The 14,690-nt window shown below is 34.2% G+C and overlaps 3 protein-coding genes and 1 pseudogene across 5 annotated transcripts; 1 reads left to right on the top strand and 3 right to left on the bottom strand.

Moving 5' to 3' along the window:
• Positions 1-16: 16 nt before the first annotated feature.
• LOC104721056 (calcium-binding protein CML19-like) lies at positions 17-1,448 on the bottom strand (annotated as a pseudogene). The gene is made up of 7 exons (XR_015572123.1): positions 1,308-1,448; positions 1,093-1,222; positions 969-1,005; positions 849-876; positions 525-677; positions 348-416; positions 17-250 (listed from the first exon to the last, which is right to left on the bottom strand). The product of XR_015572123.1 is annotated as a calcium-binding protein CML19-like (transcript).
• A 21-nt stretch (positions 1,449-1,469) lies between these two features.
• LOC104721055 (red chlorophyll catabolite reductase, chloroplastic) lies at positions 1,470-2,782 on the bottom strand. Its single transcript, XM_010438960.2, has 2 exons — positions 2,408-2,782; positions 1,470-2,192 (listed from the first exon to the last, which is right to left on the bottom strand). Exons 1-2 carry the CDS (start codon positions 2,738-2,740, stop codon positions 1,569-1,571), a joined length of 957 nt encoding a protein of 318 aa, XP_010437262.1. The 5' UTR covers positions 2,741-2,782; the 3' UTR covers positions 1,470-1,568.
• Positions 2,783-4,346: 1,564 nt separating this feature from the next.
• On the bottom strand, positions 4,347-6,219 carry LOC104721052 (heat stress transcription factor B-1). Its single transcript, XM_010438958.2, has 2 exons — positions 5,474-6,219; positions 4,347-5,287 (listed from the first exon to the last, which is right to left on the bottom strand). Exons 1-2 carry the CDS (start codon positions 5,681-5,683, stop codon positions 4,634-4,636), a joined length of 864 nt encoding a protein of 287 aa, XP_010437260.1. The 5' UTR covers positions 5,684-6,219; the 3' UTR covers positions 4,347-4,633.
• Positions 6,220-9,773: 3,554 nt separating this feature from the next.
• LOC104721051 (uncharacterized) lies at positions 9,774-13,226 on the top strand. Of its 2 annotated transcripts, none has more exons than XM_010438957.3 (13): positions 9,774-10,115; positions 10,220-10,258; positions 10,348-10,496; positions 10,636-10,711; positions 10,893-11,187; positions 11,292-11,401; positions 11,482-11,529; positions 11,620-11,817; positions 12,030-12,131; positions 12,243-12,370; positions 12,462-12,603; positions 12,796-12,948; positions 13,035-13,226. In XM_010438957.3, exons 1-13 carry the CDS (start codon positions 9,919-9,921, stop codon positions 13,057-13,059), a joined length of 1,662 nt encoding a protein of 553 aa, XP_010437259.1. In that variant the 5' UTR covers positions 9,774-9,918; the 3' UTR covers positions 13,060-13,226. The 2 variants fall into 2 exon arrangements, with proteins under 2 accessions (XP_010437259.1, XP_087330773.1); XM_087474647.1 differs by having other exon boundaries at positions 9,827-10,115; positions 10,348-10,500.
• Positions 13,227-14,690: the final 1,464 nt, after the last annotated feature.

Raw genomic sequence — 14,690 nt, 5'->3', positions numbered from 1 at the left:
AAAAAAAAAAACATGATTATCTAAAGAGAATTTATTGTTGTATTCACAATAATGCATATGATTACACTGTTATTTATATACAACTATGCATTTTTTATACGACCAAAAACAAATCAAACATTTTCTTATAATCATATAAGTCGAAGTGATGATTAACTTATATCGTCCAACCGTATGTATTATTATACTTAGCCATAAGAAGTTCTCCTCATCATCTTCATGAATTCCTCCAAATTAACTTCTCCATCTTCTGCATAAGTTTAAGGCAAAAGACATTAACTTATAGAACTGGTAAAACTAAAAACATATATGCGAAAATAAATCGATTATATGTTTTCACTACTTACTGTCACGATCTGCTTCTTCGATCATCTCTTCTATATCATTACCTTTATATCACGAGGTGAAATCTTCCCCTAAAAAAGATTCCAAAAGTTGTCAAGTCAAACACAATGAAATTAATCCAAACAAAAATATAATATTAAGAAAAATATAGAAAGAAGGACAGGTTCAGATTTATTCACATTATTGTCATAGTCAATGATCTTAAACGCCTTGGACAATTCGTCTATGGAGTCTCGTTCTCCGAACTTAGTTGTCATCATATACACGAATTCGTCGAAATCTATGGCTCCACTTTGGTTTTTATCTACTTCTGCCATCAACTCGTTTATTTGCTAGCACCAATATATAACATTAATATCAACCCCAATCTAGGATTATAATGGAACATAACCAAACCAAAAATAGTGTTTCAATTTGACTCTAAAAGTGATCCAAACCGAGACATTTGAACGGAGGAATAAAAATTGCCACCCCAATTGGCCCGTTTAACAAATTGAACAAACCTCATTATTCATCTCAAATCCAAGAGACCTGTAATCAGTAGTCAGATGATAAGTTTTTTAGAATTACTAAACAAGAACTTGAAGAAATTAACTTAAAAAGAAAGAAAAATTGCAGCTGACCTCATAGCAACGTTGAGCTCGCGAGCATCGATGCTACCTACATATGAGATGGTGCACTGACTAAACCATGTGATTCTGATTTAAACCAGTGTAAATCGGATAAAGGATCGGTTTAATAGTTTACCTGAACCGTCTATGTCGAAAAGATCAAAGATTTCTCTGATCTCTCGTCTCTTCTGATTAGTCAACCCATAATTCTTCCCTTTAGGTCTTAGACCTCTTCTTAGCTGTGCTGCGTCGGACATGTAGTTCGCCTGCCGGAAGAAACAGAAAACAGAACCGATGAACAGAGTAATCAGAAGAACCTAAACTGTTTTTGAAAAGGATGAAGACACTAACCATTTCTTGTGCAGGAAGGAAAAATATGATTTGATCAGACAAAATAGATTTAATGGATGACTTTGTTAATTCGATTTATGATGATGCATGAGATGACGAGATTGGTTGGAGATGATCTGTCTCTCTTTTTTTATTTGTCTGTTTTAACTCTTTTGAAAGCGATTAGCTCAAAGACTTTTAGTTCTGCACGTTTATGTTTCCTGCTTAAATAGAATAATCTTAGTACAAAGAGAACATTAGCTAATGTTATAATGACATGAACTAGAGAACACCGAAAGCTTCTTTGATAGCGTGTACAACACGGGAGGAAACTTCTTCTCCAAAGATTCTCGGAAACTGCAAATCCAAATCTTCCTCTACGCTCTTCTTTCTAAAGCTTTTGTCTCTCCTCTCCAACGCCAATCTCTCTTCTTCCCCAATCACTATCCCATCCTCTTCGTCTTCCTTAGCGGCACAGCGCTCCAACCAAACACGGAGAACCTCCTTAGCAGCTGGACTGACATGATCTCTCAAGATCTCCTCCAACTTTTCCTCTTCTTCGGCCTCGATCTGAAGCATGGAAGCAGTAGGAGAGACAGCAGAACGGATAAAGAGAGAAGGAGACACGTAGGGTTTGACTTGAGGTAGCTTAAGAAGGGATTGGCGATGAGAATCAAGAGAAGTGTCTTGGTAATACTCCTTGAGATAATCAGGGTGAAGAACGAGGTCTTTACGGTGTGGGAGGTCAAGGACGAGGACTAGCGACGTGGGACTGCTCTGTATTAGTTCGAGTAAAAAGTTTGGAGCTTTTGTTGAAGAGTTTAAGAATGCAGAGATGCTCGTTATGTTGAGAGATGCACCTGTTGGGATCTTGCAATGTATCCAACTTCCTATAACGAAATCAATCTGAACAAACAACAAAAAAAAAAAAACGAAACTTTCACTAAGATTCATATCATCACCATCATCATATGATTCATATCAGATCTAGTGTTACATTTACAACAAAATTGAAGTCTGATACTACTTAAACCAAACATGCAAAACAGTCAATTTCGATTTTTGATGTCTCATAAGTCATAACCCAAAAACAAAAAACAGAGGAATCGTTGCAGTGTTACCGGAGATGATTTATCGCCGGATCTGATATGAATAGATGCTTCAGCGGAACCGTTAGGGTTCTTGAAGTTTCGTACATCAGGTGGGAGGCTGCAGGGAAGGAGATGCGATTGGAGACCATCCTCTAGCGTCGACATGAGATCAACCATTAGCTGCCTGCGCGAGGGTGACACGTACGGGAACTCCATGAATTTCCGGTGGAGATGATCGTCCATGGACTGGGATTGAGCTCGAACTCTGAGTTTGTTTGAGAATCGCGATGAGTTTGTTCGAGTTGGAGCTAACGGCGAGAGAGATGAAGAAGAGTAGAGAGTGTTGCAAAATATCATCGGCATCTTTATATGTGGCTATGATTAAATCATAAGACTTCTTATTTTATACTACTACACTTTTTATTTTATTTTTTTTATATACTTTTGGTATAAAAAAAAAAGTTACATTTTTTTTTACCAATCGGAGCCATAGTGTTTTTGTATTTGTGTCATCATCATCACTTGCTATAGAAAAAAGCAATGCGTGTATATAAATGAGATGATAATAACAGTATATAATTAGATAAAAGATGTAATAGAAGACCAAATAAATAATTAAAATGATGATGTTAAATAAATGAAAGTTGTGTTTACTGAGCTGGTGGTACTTGGTACTTGGTAGAGTGCTACATCTTCTACTCAATCAAGTGATGTAAGTCTTGGCCAATAGGGACTTAATTGGTGTATATCTTTTTTTTATATATATATACTATATCTTTATCTAATATTTTGTTATTTATCTCAATATATATATATATATATAACTAATTATGAATTTTTGTATACAGATTAATAATTTTATTTGTTGTAGAGCCAGGTGAAATATTTTCTCTTTATTAATTTGTTACATTATTGGGTTTTCTCCTCATTAGTTTAAACCATCTCCAATGGTTTTCCCTATTTTTTCCTCTATAATAGAGGATCTTTATAATAGAGGAGAGGTTTGCTATAATGGTTTTCTCTATTTTTTCCTCTAAAAAGGAATATTCCAAATAGATTTTTTTTATTTTACATTTAACACCTTTTATTTATAAAAATTGCAAACTAACCTATTTTACTTTAAATTTGTAACGCTTTTATAAAATTATTATTTTTATTTAAATTAAATATTTTAGCGATATTGGTGGATTCCAAAGTAATTTACCGGATTTTTAAGTTATTAGTTTTTGTTGTATTAAAATAATTATTATGGATTGAATGAAAAATAAATTTTATAATTTATATAAATTATCTTTTCCAAATGGTAGTCTCAATATTTTAGACTAAATATTTATACTTAAATTTATATTATTAGTTTTAAAAAATACTTATTTTATTAAATTTGTATTATTAGTTCTTAAAAATATTTATTTTATTTATTTTGGTCATAAATAAAAGAAGTTAAAGATTAAGAGGACTACTTTGCAAATAAAATAGTTCACCTCTATTTATAGAGGAGAAAATAGAGAAAAATATTGAGTTTACAGGTGAAAATAGCAATTTTTATTATAGAGCTGAAAATAGAGAACCATTAGAGCAAAACTACTCTATAATAGAGTTTACAGGTGAAAATACTCTTACATTTGAAATCTTTGGAACCCCTTTACTAAACTTGATAACTTCATAGTAGCATTTTGTTGCCATAGCATTTATTTTTATTAAACTTGATAACTTCATAGTAGCATTTTGTTGCCATAGCATTTATTTTTATTTTTGTAATTAAAGAATTGCTACAGTGTTTCTGTGACTTTATTTTCCTAACAATTATTCAACGGATTACGTAAAAACACGGAAAACCACCTACTACTTGCAAGAGAATTTCTTCCTATTTCAAGTTTCCAACCAAGTACAAGAATCTAGTCAGTCCCCATGCATTTTTACACATTAGAAAAAGGGATCTCAAGAAATAAAAAAAGCCAAAAACACCCAATACTAAAAACTTTCAACATCTGTCTTATTATATAAATATATTTATATGACACTAATAAATCCTTATACAATATAGGATACATGAAAATTCTTATATTTGCGTTTGATCCTTCTGGATCTTCTTCTTCTTCTTCGTTCACTTTAGAAAACAAAAAAACATTAAAAAATAATAAAAACAAACTTTTTTGCCTTACGAGAAAATCATGTTTTTTTTCCTTTCTTCTCTCGTCGATGACGTGTCACACGCTGGTTTGAACAGTCTTCGAAACACTTTTGTTTTGTTTTGTTTTAGTTGCAGACTTTGCTGCTTTTCCACAACGGCGCATGAAAGTCCACGTTCTTTAATTCCGTCATATGGGACCCACCGACCACATAATTATTTTCATCCCGGCCCCTCTTCTTTCTCTCTCCTTTCAACCACACCCCAAACAATTTCAACCCTTCACCTACCCCCTCATCCGCTCCTCCTCCTCCACAGCCTTCGCAATCACTACTCTCTTCTTCGTCAGACTCCAGCACCGGTTTGAACTTCCCTCCTCCTTTGATCATCTGATCTATCTGCTCAGGTTTTACTTTGAGATGATCAGTCAAGAACGTCACCAGCTCATCCCTCTGCTTCTTCGCCGCCGCTAGCTCCGAGCTTAAACTGTTGTTCTCGCGTTTCAGCTTCTCGTTCTCTCCTGATAAATCAGCAACCATGTTCTCTACCGAACCAGGATTCTTAGACGAACCTGGCGATGACGTTGAGCTTGACCCGTGATCATCACCACCCCCACCAACACCCGAGTTTGACTCCGACGGCGTACTACCACCACCAGCAACGACACATTTCCCCGCGATCACCGACTTACGCCGTCGTATATCCGACAACAGATCCTCTCCGCCTCTCCGGAAATAATCGTTCGCGAATTCCCATTTATCCGGTACTGTTTTCCGAAACCCCTACAAAAACAGAACAAAACAAAAGAAGTGTTCTGAGCTTCTAGAAACTTTTCTCACCAACCCCCAAATTTTGGAAAAATTACGAAATCGGCCAACCAACGACCAAAGAAATGATTCAATTTCACCAAACGAGTTTAATTGAAGGAAGCAATAAATGTAAAAAAAAAAAAAAAAAAAGAAACTCACGTAAGTGTTGAGCTGACGAATGAAGCTTGAGAAGTTATTATGTTTGAAGTATTGAGGAAGAAGATCTTTGGCAAACTCAGCTGTCTTCCACACGACAAAAGCTGTTCCGTCTTCGTTCCATGACACGACGTCGTCCGTGTTATGATCATCTACTAGCTGATACGTTTTGCTTAAAAACGGCGCCGGTACAGATCTTTGCGCCGCCGTCATCTCCGGCGAGTTATCACCCCCAACCCAAAAAAAAATAAAAAACACTAGAAATAATCTAACACAATAGAGAGAATACAACTTGGAAATTGAAAGATCGAATCAAAGGATATAATTAGCAACTAAAGAGCAAGAGAGCGGTGAGAAATTCCCAATCCCAGCAGTAAAAGCCAGAGAGGAAAACACGAGAACGGAGGAGATCGGAGTTTCTTTTAGTTTCTTCCATTTAAGGAAAAATCTTATGGAGGAAGAAGATGAAGACGACGACCATAATTCGCCGGAGCTAATCCGTGTGATATAAGTAATTTATAATATAAACTCTCTTCTTCTTCTTTTTTTGTATGTAAACAAGTAAGTAAAAAAAGAAAGAAACTAGTTAAGTGTTATCACGAAGTTGAGTCTTTATAACGTAAGAGGATTTATAGATCGTCGATTGTAGTAGGCAGGCCCTACCTTTTGACAAGAATAAAAGAAAAAAAAAACGGATGCTTGCTTCTAGAAATTCTAAGAAACATCTTTTCTTCTTTCTTTCTTTCTTCTCTTTTGAATAAATATATATAATCATCTTATCAAAAAAAAATGTTCGAAAAGTCTTATCTTTTGAATTATGATGATTTCCTTTTTCACTCCCTTGGAGATGTCTCTATTCGTAATTTGTACAACTGGTATCCATGAGTTAATATTTCTCTTCATCTAGAAAGTTTTTATAAATTTAAGAGGTATGTTGTAATCTTTATTTTTTTTCAAATATGACGGGAGACAAAAGAGATATTTATATGATAGAAATTGCGACTTTGGTTTTATTTGCCTTGTTTCTAATATATTTCTTTTGTAATTTTTTTATTGTGTTCACCTAACACATTTTCCCTTTCGATTCACATTGGGGTACCAATGAGCTTCATTTACCTTTTCTTTTCAATACTATCTTTAGACTAAACAATTCGGATAATATTATTTAACGTATGAGTCGTGACAAATTCAAGTTCTAAAAAAAACCATCGACATCTACGTCTTCATTTCTTGGATTTATTTCCAACACCTTTGGCTTTAATTTATCCGCATTATATTATCGGGACTACTCACTGACATTCATACCACCACCACCACATAATCGTAAACATCAAAAACGGTAATTCTTATATAAGGTCTTGGACTCTTACGAAATATTTAATAATTTGCGTAAATGCATGTCTCCGTTTGAGAAAAAAATGGCATGCGTTTTCATAAACACACTATATAGATATCCATCCAAACGCGAATTAATAATTGTTAAATTTAATATTAATAATGTATACATAAAATGTCATAATAGGATTAGCTAATTGACTATTTTATATTTAACCATAATTACGACAGCATAATAAGCAGATGTTGTTTTTAGTTATAAATTTATAATATTAAAAGAATAATAAAGTTTGGTGAGAAAAGGAAAGAATTTTGGAATTATATTTTTATTTATTACAAAAATAATAAAATTATTTTAAGAGTCATGTAATTTTCACAAAAACATGTCATATTTTGTAAATTGTTTTTCAATTAATTATAAGAATTTTAAAACTGATTCAGTGATTCTGCAAATAAACAAATTGTGGATTGTGGATTTTATTTTAGTCAAAAAAAGGCAATGACCAACGTGTGAAAAATTGTGGATTGTTGCATATGGGCTTCAAACACATCGTCTATTTTAAAGGTTATAATTGCTAATTTGCATATTGGTTAACTTATTTCGTGATATTTATCAATCTTGCAATTATTTTTAAATCGTAATATATGTCTCCCTTTTCACAAAAAAAAAATGACGAAATTCTATAATGTAATTTTTTTTTTGGTTAAATGATAATCAATTTTGTTCCATAGATTTTATATATATTCCACAGTTCTTCTATAATTATAAGGGGAACCTAACTTACTAGCTAAGACTCACTATTAATGATAAACCGGGTTCATGCATGATTCAGTATACTTATTTTGAAAGTTCAATACCAAGAGCTCCAATTATGTATGAAAACCATATATTAATGACATTAACAAATGCGTGTAAACTTTTTCATGTTGATAGGGCTTTTTACTTTTTTGTTTACACTCAAGTTGAGGTATCTCGTTATAGACGTGTATACTCTTTCACATTTCCTAATTCCTAATAACGAATTGTCATCTTTTTATCAAATAGAAGCATTCTGTTAAATTGTGTACAGGGATAGAGAGCATTTTTCCCACATAGAAAAGTCGGAAATAAACAATTTGAATTGGTGATAATTATCCAATTTGATGGATAATTATGTTGGGATAATTAATTAAGTATGACGGTTCCAATTTGTAATATTTTGGATAGTGCTAAAGTACATAATGAAAGAAAATAACTCAAAGGAAAATACGTAATAAAATAATTGCAATTTTTTTTTATATACTTCTAGTTAAAGGATTTCTTTGTATCATGTATTATGCGGATGAGGATGACCAAAAAAAACACAATCACGTTGACTTTCATTATCATAAATATCTTCAGGCCATTATAACAAATTCAGTGAACTTTTGTCTCGGTCTTCTTTATCATTCATTACCAGTTTTGGAGCATTTATTCGGTTCTACTATCGAAAGTTAAAACTCATTTCTATATTTTTGGACCTTTGGTGACATAAGGAAAGATGACCTCTTGACCAAAACCAACTTAAGTCAGAGTAATGGTGGGAACTATTGACACGCGTCAAGAAACATCCACAAAGAAAGAAACATCGATTTAAAACGTATGTCTTTTGTTTCCCACGAATCTTTTTTTTCTTGATGGAACTTGAAAGATGAGTCTGGTAATAATATAATTGCGTTTGTTGGGCATTAGAATGTTTGAGTTCCATTCCCTATTCCCATCATAACTTTTAATCTTTGCTTTTTCCATATTCTCATCTTAACTTTTGAGTCGGCATAAACTGTTCATAAACACATTCAAAGTTCAATATAAAACTAAACATTATAAACAGATCTTATGTTGTTTTGTTCAAAAAAAAAAAAAAAAAACAGATCTTATGTTGTCAAGGAAAAAAAAACGTTTTGGGGATATAAAAACAATGCAAATATACATGGAATATAATCCTAATTAATCTATAAACAAAGAAGAAGGATGTATTTAAATGTAAATTTCTTTGCAACCTCTAATCATAAATGGTACCACCTAAGATTGAAACTACATAAAAACAATATATGTTCTTCTCATGACCTCAAACCAAGTGGTCTAACTAATGGGATATAAAATGCAATCTAATCTTTATGGTTAAGTTCTATAATGTAATTATTATGTACTCTCCATATGTCAACGTCATACGTTGCCACTACACTCACCTCAAACAAAGAAAATGATCAGTCACAGATTCCACAATTTTTTGGGCACCACCATTAATTTATTTTTCTCTCAATTTGTAGTTCTAAACAATTATTGGAATAATTAAAGAATGAAATGACGTTTAACTCGCGACACGTCTCCTTCAACAACCGGCTTAAGGCTTTTAAAAGCAAAAAACACACATTTTCCCTATAAAAACTACATATATTAATTCTTTTTCAAATTGCAGTATACTATGGCTTTAAAAAAAACAAAATTACGCATTTTCCCTATGAAAAACTATCTAGATTCTTTTTCAAACTGCATTATATTATGGCTTTAATTCACTCGATCACATGCAACATGTTTCTACGTGTTCAAAAAGTTGGTCATCTAAAAACATCTCCAATGTATATATTTAATTTTATTCTCTAAAATAGAGTATGAGTTAATCTAAAAATAGAGGTGAAAATAAAATTATTTTATATATAAAGCAATTTAATGCAAATGTTGCTCTATAATAAAGATTTGATTATAAAATAGAATAGGATTGGAGATGCCTAAGTGATTAGCCTAAAAAACAAATATGCTTCAAAAATAAAATCTATAAACTATTTTGCACAGAATTACATATTAAAAAATAGTACTCCCTAAACCTCTCGGAGAGACAGAAGGTTCCACCTAAAATCTTACGCACTTAAGCGCTAAGCATAGCCTAATAGTTGACACGTGGACAAAGCGCAGATCTAATTACCCCCCTGGAATCGAACGGTTCACATTCACAGCAAAATTAGTCGCCGGAAATAAAATAAAAGTATCGTAAAAAAAAATTCACCTGAGAAATTTTCCCAAATTCCGAAGAGGTTAATTAGGGTTTCTGAGCTTAGAGAGACAGAGACGACCACAAAGGAGGTGAGAGAACAAGATGTGGCACGAAGCGAGAAGATCGGAGAAGAAGGTGCACGATATGATGGACGCTGCTCGGAAAAGAGCACAGAGGCGAGCTATTTACTTGGCAAAACGCCGTGGAGATCCAATTCAGTCGATTCAAGCCGTAGGTTCTCGGTACCGAATCTTCCGTGATGATGGTCTTTACCAAGCCACCGAGGATCAACAGGGCTTGTAATTGTTACTTACCCCTATCGATACTTCAATTGTTTTTTTTTCTCGTTTTCAATTTTGGCTTTGATTACTTATCAAATAAGTCTGAACGACGTTTGTATCAGGATTCCTTGGAACGGGAAGCAGGATGTAATGATTGATAGGTATTTGATTTAGGGTTTAACGAAGTTCATTGATTTGCCTTTTTTTTCTGAATTGTTTGTTGTTGATTGTTGTACTTTTGAACGTGTAGATTTGATGGACGTGCACTTCTGGATTTTGTGCGTGAGGCTGGGTCGAGAAGTATACGGCCACATAAGAAGACGGAAGAGGAGGAAGAAGTTGAAGAGTTTGTTAATTTTGAGCGTTATCGGGATTTGATTAAGCATCGCCGTAGAGGATGTCGGTACCTTTTTTACTACAAATTTTGTTTCTTTTTTTCGATCCTCCAATCAAATTCAAGGAAAAAAAACGGAATAAAAAATTCGAGTTATTGAGATAAAAAAGAGTCAATGGGATAATGGCTTCATACTGTGAACAGTTTCTGATGAGGAGGGTTTGCTACATGTCCATCAAGAGCTCGATGCCAAACTTACTGCTCCCTTCCCAGGGGCTAGGTACATTTTCACCCTACTCTGAAAGTTTTTTTTTTTTTTTTTTTTCATATTGATTAAGGTTATGTAGAAGCTCAATGAGTTAAATCCTCGTTGTGTCTTATTCTTATTAGTAGTGTTTGTTGTAATCACAATTTCACCAATGATTTTCTAGTTAGTCACAGATTTTGTGTGTTTGGTGTAGATCACAACCAGCTCAACCAACTGCAAACAAAGGAACATATTCGCAGGTTGGGTTTTCTTATGCGGGAAACGGAAAAGATAAATCACTGGATGCGGACGAAGATGATGTTGATGAAGAAGAGGATGATGAGGATGAGGAGGAAGAATTTGACAGTAACGACAGCGATGATGAAGGAATGGAAACTATTGCTAAACAGTTTGGCATAAAGCGATATGGGTGGCTGGTTTATATGGACAAGAAGGCCAAAGAGGAAGAGAAAAGGCAAAAGGAACTTATCAAAGGCGATCCTTCAATTGTAAGTTTCAAGGCTCGTTCGTGTTGATCTATGAAAGTTTTATGTCTTCCTTTTGTTTCGCTCTTTGCTTATCTATTATCTAATCGAAACTTATGAAAATGCAGAAGAAGCTAAGTCGCAAGGAAAGAAGGAAAGTTTCAAGGACAGAGAGAGACAGAGAAAAAGAAACTTCAAGGATTGTTGGAAGGCAAATGATTCATCATGATCCCTACAGGTAAGATAGCATTACACATAAGAAAGCAAAACTCAAAAGGTAAGTTTTAGCTCATTGACATGGTGCTTCAAAATTCACAGGGAGTCTCGAAGGAGTCCTACTTATGAGGCTTATCCGCGTTCAAGAAGGTTTTGCTGTTATTAGCCTGTTATTATGCCATTCCAGCTATGAAAACATTCGGAGTGTGATTCCGTATCTCTTCTTTTGCGTATCCACAGATCAAGATCCAGATCCCGGTCATATTCTCCATCATACTCACGGCGAAATGGGCATGGAGATTATTCAGATGAAATCAGCAAACCGAAAATCGAATATATTACTGAATTTGGAGGAGGCTCTAGAGATGTAGGAAGTCCGAAGTTTGGAGGATATTCCCCACCGCATTCACCACCATCTCAGACTGATCTATTAAGCCGGTCGGAGCACTCAACCTCTAGTTCTTGCAAAGATAGCCACTTATTCCCCACTTGTTGGTTGAGGAAAACGTTTGTTGTTGTAGAATAAATTGGCACTAGATTAGCATCAAGGAGAGATAGAATCTTCCTTTCTGGAACCGCTTTTAAAATTGAATGAAATTGCTAATTATAATCGATAGAGTAGGAAACTATAATATTTTCTTTTCCTGCAGACCATCGTCGGGCCATATTCTTGAGGCGCTGCATGTTGATCCTGCGTCTGGTGTATCCCTTGAGAAAGACAAGATTGTTAAACCAGCTAGACCGACTGTGAGGTATATATAGATGAGATAGCATATTTCCAGTTTATTTTATGTGTTCTGCATCTTCTTCCGTTAGCTTTTGTGGTTGTGACTAGGATCATTTTTTTTTTTTTCTACTTGCAGTACTTCCACAGCATTAGCGAAGCTTTCAAAAGCAGGTACCTCCTCTTTGAAGCAGACACAAGCAGAGAAGAAAGAAACTCCCCAAGAACGACTGAAGAGAATCATGAATAAACAGCTAACAAAGCAAAGTAAGATCTTAAGTGCTGTTATGTTCACTATGTTTGATTTCCTATTTTCTGTGAGAAACTGAGATGGTGGATGAATCATATTTATACACAGTTAAGAAAGACTCTGCAACAGAGACTGCTAAGAAACGAGAACAGGAGCGGCAAAGGCTGGAGAAACTAGCGGAAACAAGCCGGTTAAGTCGGAATAGGCAACGCAGCCGTAGTAGGAGTAATAGTCGATCGCCACCACCGAGGTTGTTAATAAAGTTATCATTTTTTGCTTCGTGATTAGAATGGAGATTTGTGAAGATGAGAAGGAAGTTCTCTGTTCTAGAGCTCTGATTGGATCCGCTATCTCTCTCGAGACTCACCAACACAGTTGACTGCACAGATTTCATTGCTTCTCCTCCCATTTGATTTTCTTTATTAAAATATTTTGCCTGCAGAAGACACAGACGAAGCAGAAGCAGAAGTAGAAGCAGAAGCAGGAGATCGCGCAGACACGGTTCAAGGTCACGGTCTAGGTCCCTATCAAGGTCGCGGTCACGGTCTCCCAAACGCTCACGGAGGCGCTCCCCATCTTATTCAAGGTCTCCCAGGTAAAAAACAGCTGGCAAGCTTTACATGAATGGTGGCTTGCTTTTACCTTTGTCTATATAAAAAACATATTGAGTGTATTTTGCAGGCGAAGAAGCAGGTCAAGGCACTGAAGAGAGGAAATTCCTATTGTTGAGGCAACGGTTCTGTTTCCTCGTTTTTTAATATGTTTTCAGTTATGTGTGTTTTCTTATCCTTACTTTTTTTGATTCTGAATAAAGTTTGTATGGGACTTGTGTATATGGATTCAGTGGTTAGAAATATGGTTCTGTTGGATACATGGGATTGTTCGAAAGAGCAGTGTTGATACTACTAATTAACAAAGTGTGTGTGTTTGTCGCCTGTGCGTGACCATCTCCATGTGATTTAAGTACACAACTCCTAAAGTGTTGGTCCTTTCTAAGAAAGTTGTTATTAAGCTACAAAGATTGTCATACTTACAAACTACATTTATAAATAACAATAGTTAAGGCTGGTCCCATATAAACAACTTGCATTGATAACCATTTATCTTCAATAATATTCTTGAATCTCCATATATTAGACCTTCCCCATTCATTTGTACAATGATTCTCAAGCTTGCGGCTTTCAACTGTCGAGAGAAGCAGAAGAAACTAGCAATGGTCTCTTTCGACATTAATGAATCTTCTCATTCCTTTTTTTTTGTTCTTAAAGAAATCAAATTGAATAACAAAATAGTAAGAAAGCTGGATCATTAAATTCGCTGAGATGAATATCACATTACGCATTGCATGAAAAAGCTAGCATGAAACTTGAGTGTTGCAAATTGAGAAAATTGAAACATGCATATTTTATATCGACAATGAAAACAAGAAAACACGTGATAATATTAGATGAAAAAAATATATTTCCTTATTGTGATGAATGAATGGATAAGAACGATTTGAATGAAGGAGAATAAAAAAAAAATCAACGTTTGAATGTGGTAGGAGCGGAGTCACTATAGTATTTCATGCGTCAATATTGATTGATTGATACATGGGTTTTTGTTAATTGGACCCATTCTCTCTGATCTTTTGTTCTGTTTTTTCGAACTAGTAGTATTATTGTTATAATTGATAGCTTTGTTTTGTTCGCAAAAATCAATGCTAACAATAAATAACAACGGAGACTAGTGTGTGTTGTCGTGTGCGTGCTTGAACATCCATCCCCATGCGTTTGTTACATAACGTGATACTAACTCTATGCTTTGAAATTTCGTAACTTCATCAATAATCAACCAACCATCTGATGAGAGATTTTCTAGCTCTTTGGAATTTGTAAGTTACTTAAAAGCCTAAATTTATGTTAGACAAAAATATCATTTTTAGAGTTTCAATGAAAAATTTAAACAATACTCATCTATACTGTATTGGTTAATTCGATTTGTTTAAAAAGTTTTAATTATTTCTATTACAATGGATATAGCTATAAAACTCAAACTCAATCAATTATAACTAGCAAAAGAAAGTAATTAAATACTACATGTCAACGGTGTAGACCATTTATATTGGTTTTAATGTTAAAGAGGTGTAGACAATTATTAAGTACGAGTTATGGAATAGAAAGATCTTTGTCATTTTGTTCATGAATTATATATTTGGTTCAACTTTACAGACACCAATTCATGGTCAGTTATCTTTATTTATAAATGCATGTATATTACTATCATTTTGAACAACTAATTCTATGTACCTTAGCTTTCTAGTTTCTACAATACTACCATCGATTAATAAGAATAGAC

Source organism: Camelina sativa, chromosome 11 (genome assembly GCF_030686135.1).
Source record: "Camelina sativa cultivar CO46 ecotype springtype chromosome 11, ASM3068613v1".
Classification (NCBI taxonomy): Eukaryota; Viridiplantae; Streptophyta; class Magnoliopsida; order Brassicales; family Brassicaceae; genus Camelina; species Camelina sativa.
This window is presented reverse-complemented; position numbering and strand designations above follow the sequence as displayed.

What these genes read in the sequence shown, in the direction of transcription:
- LOC104721051 (XM_010438957.3), top strand. Translation starts at nt 9,919, where the DNA reads ATGTGGCACGAAGCGAGAAGATCGGAGAAGAAGGTGCACGATATGATG. An exon ending in TAAGCATCGCCGTAGAGGAT is followed by an intron (nt 10,497 to 10,635) that starts GTCGGTACCTTT and finishes TACTGTGAACAG; the next exon opens with TTTCTGATGAGGAGGGTTTG. An exon ending in ATTCATCATGATCCCTACAG is followed by an intron (nt 11,402 to 11,481) that starts GTAAGATAGCAT and finishes CAAAATTCACAG; the next exon opens with GGAGTCTCGAAGGAGTCCTA.
- LOC104721052 (XM_010438958.2), bottom strand. Translation starts at nt 5,683, where the DNA reads ATGACGGCGGCGCAAAGATCTGTACCGGCGCCGTTTTTAAGCAAAACG. An exon ending in TTCGTCAGCTCAACACTTAC is followed by an intron (nt 5,288 to 5,473) that starts GTGAGTTTCTTT and finishes CTGTTTTTGTAG; the next exon opens with GGGTTTCGGAAAACAGTACC.
- LOC104721055 (XM_010438960.2), bottom strand. Translation starts at nt 2,740, where the DNA reads ATGCCGATGATATTTTGCAACACTCTCTACTCTTCTTCATCTCTCTCG. An exon ending in CCGGCGATAAATCATCTCCG is followed by an intron (nt 2,193 to 2,407) that starts GTAACACTGCAA and finishes TTGTTTGTTCAG; the next exon opens with ATTGATTTCGTTATAGGAAG.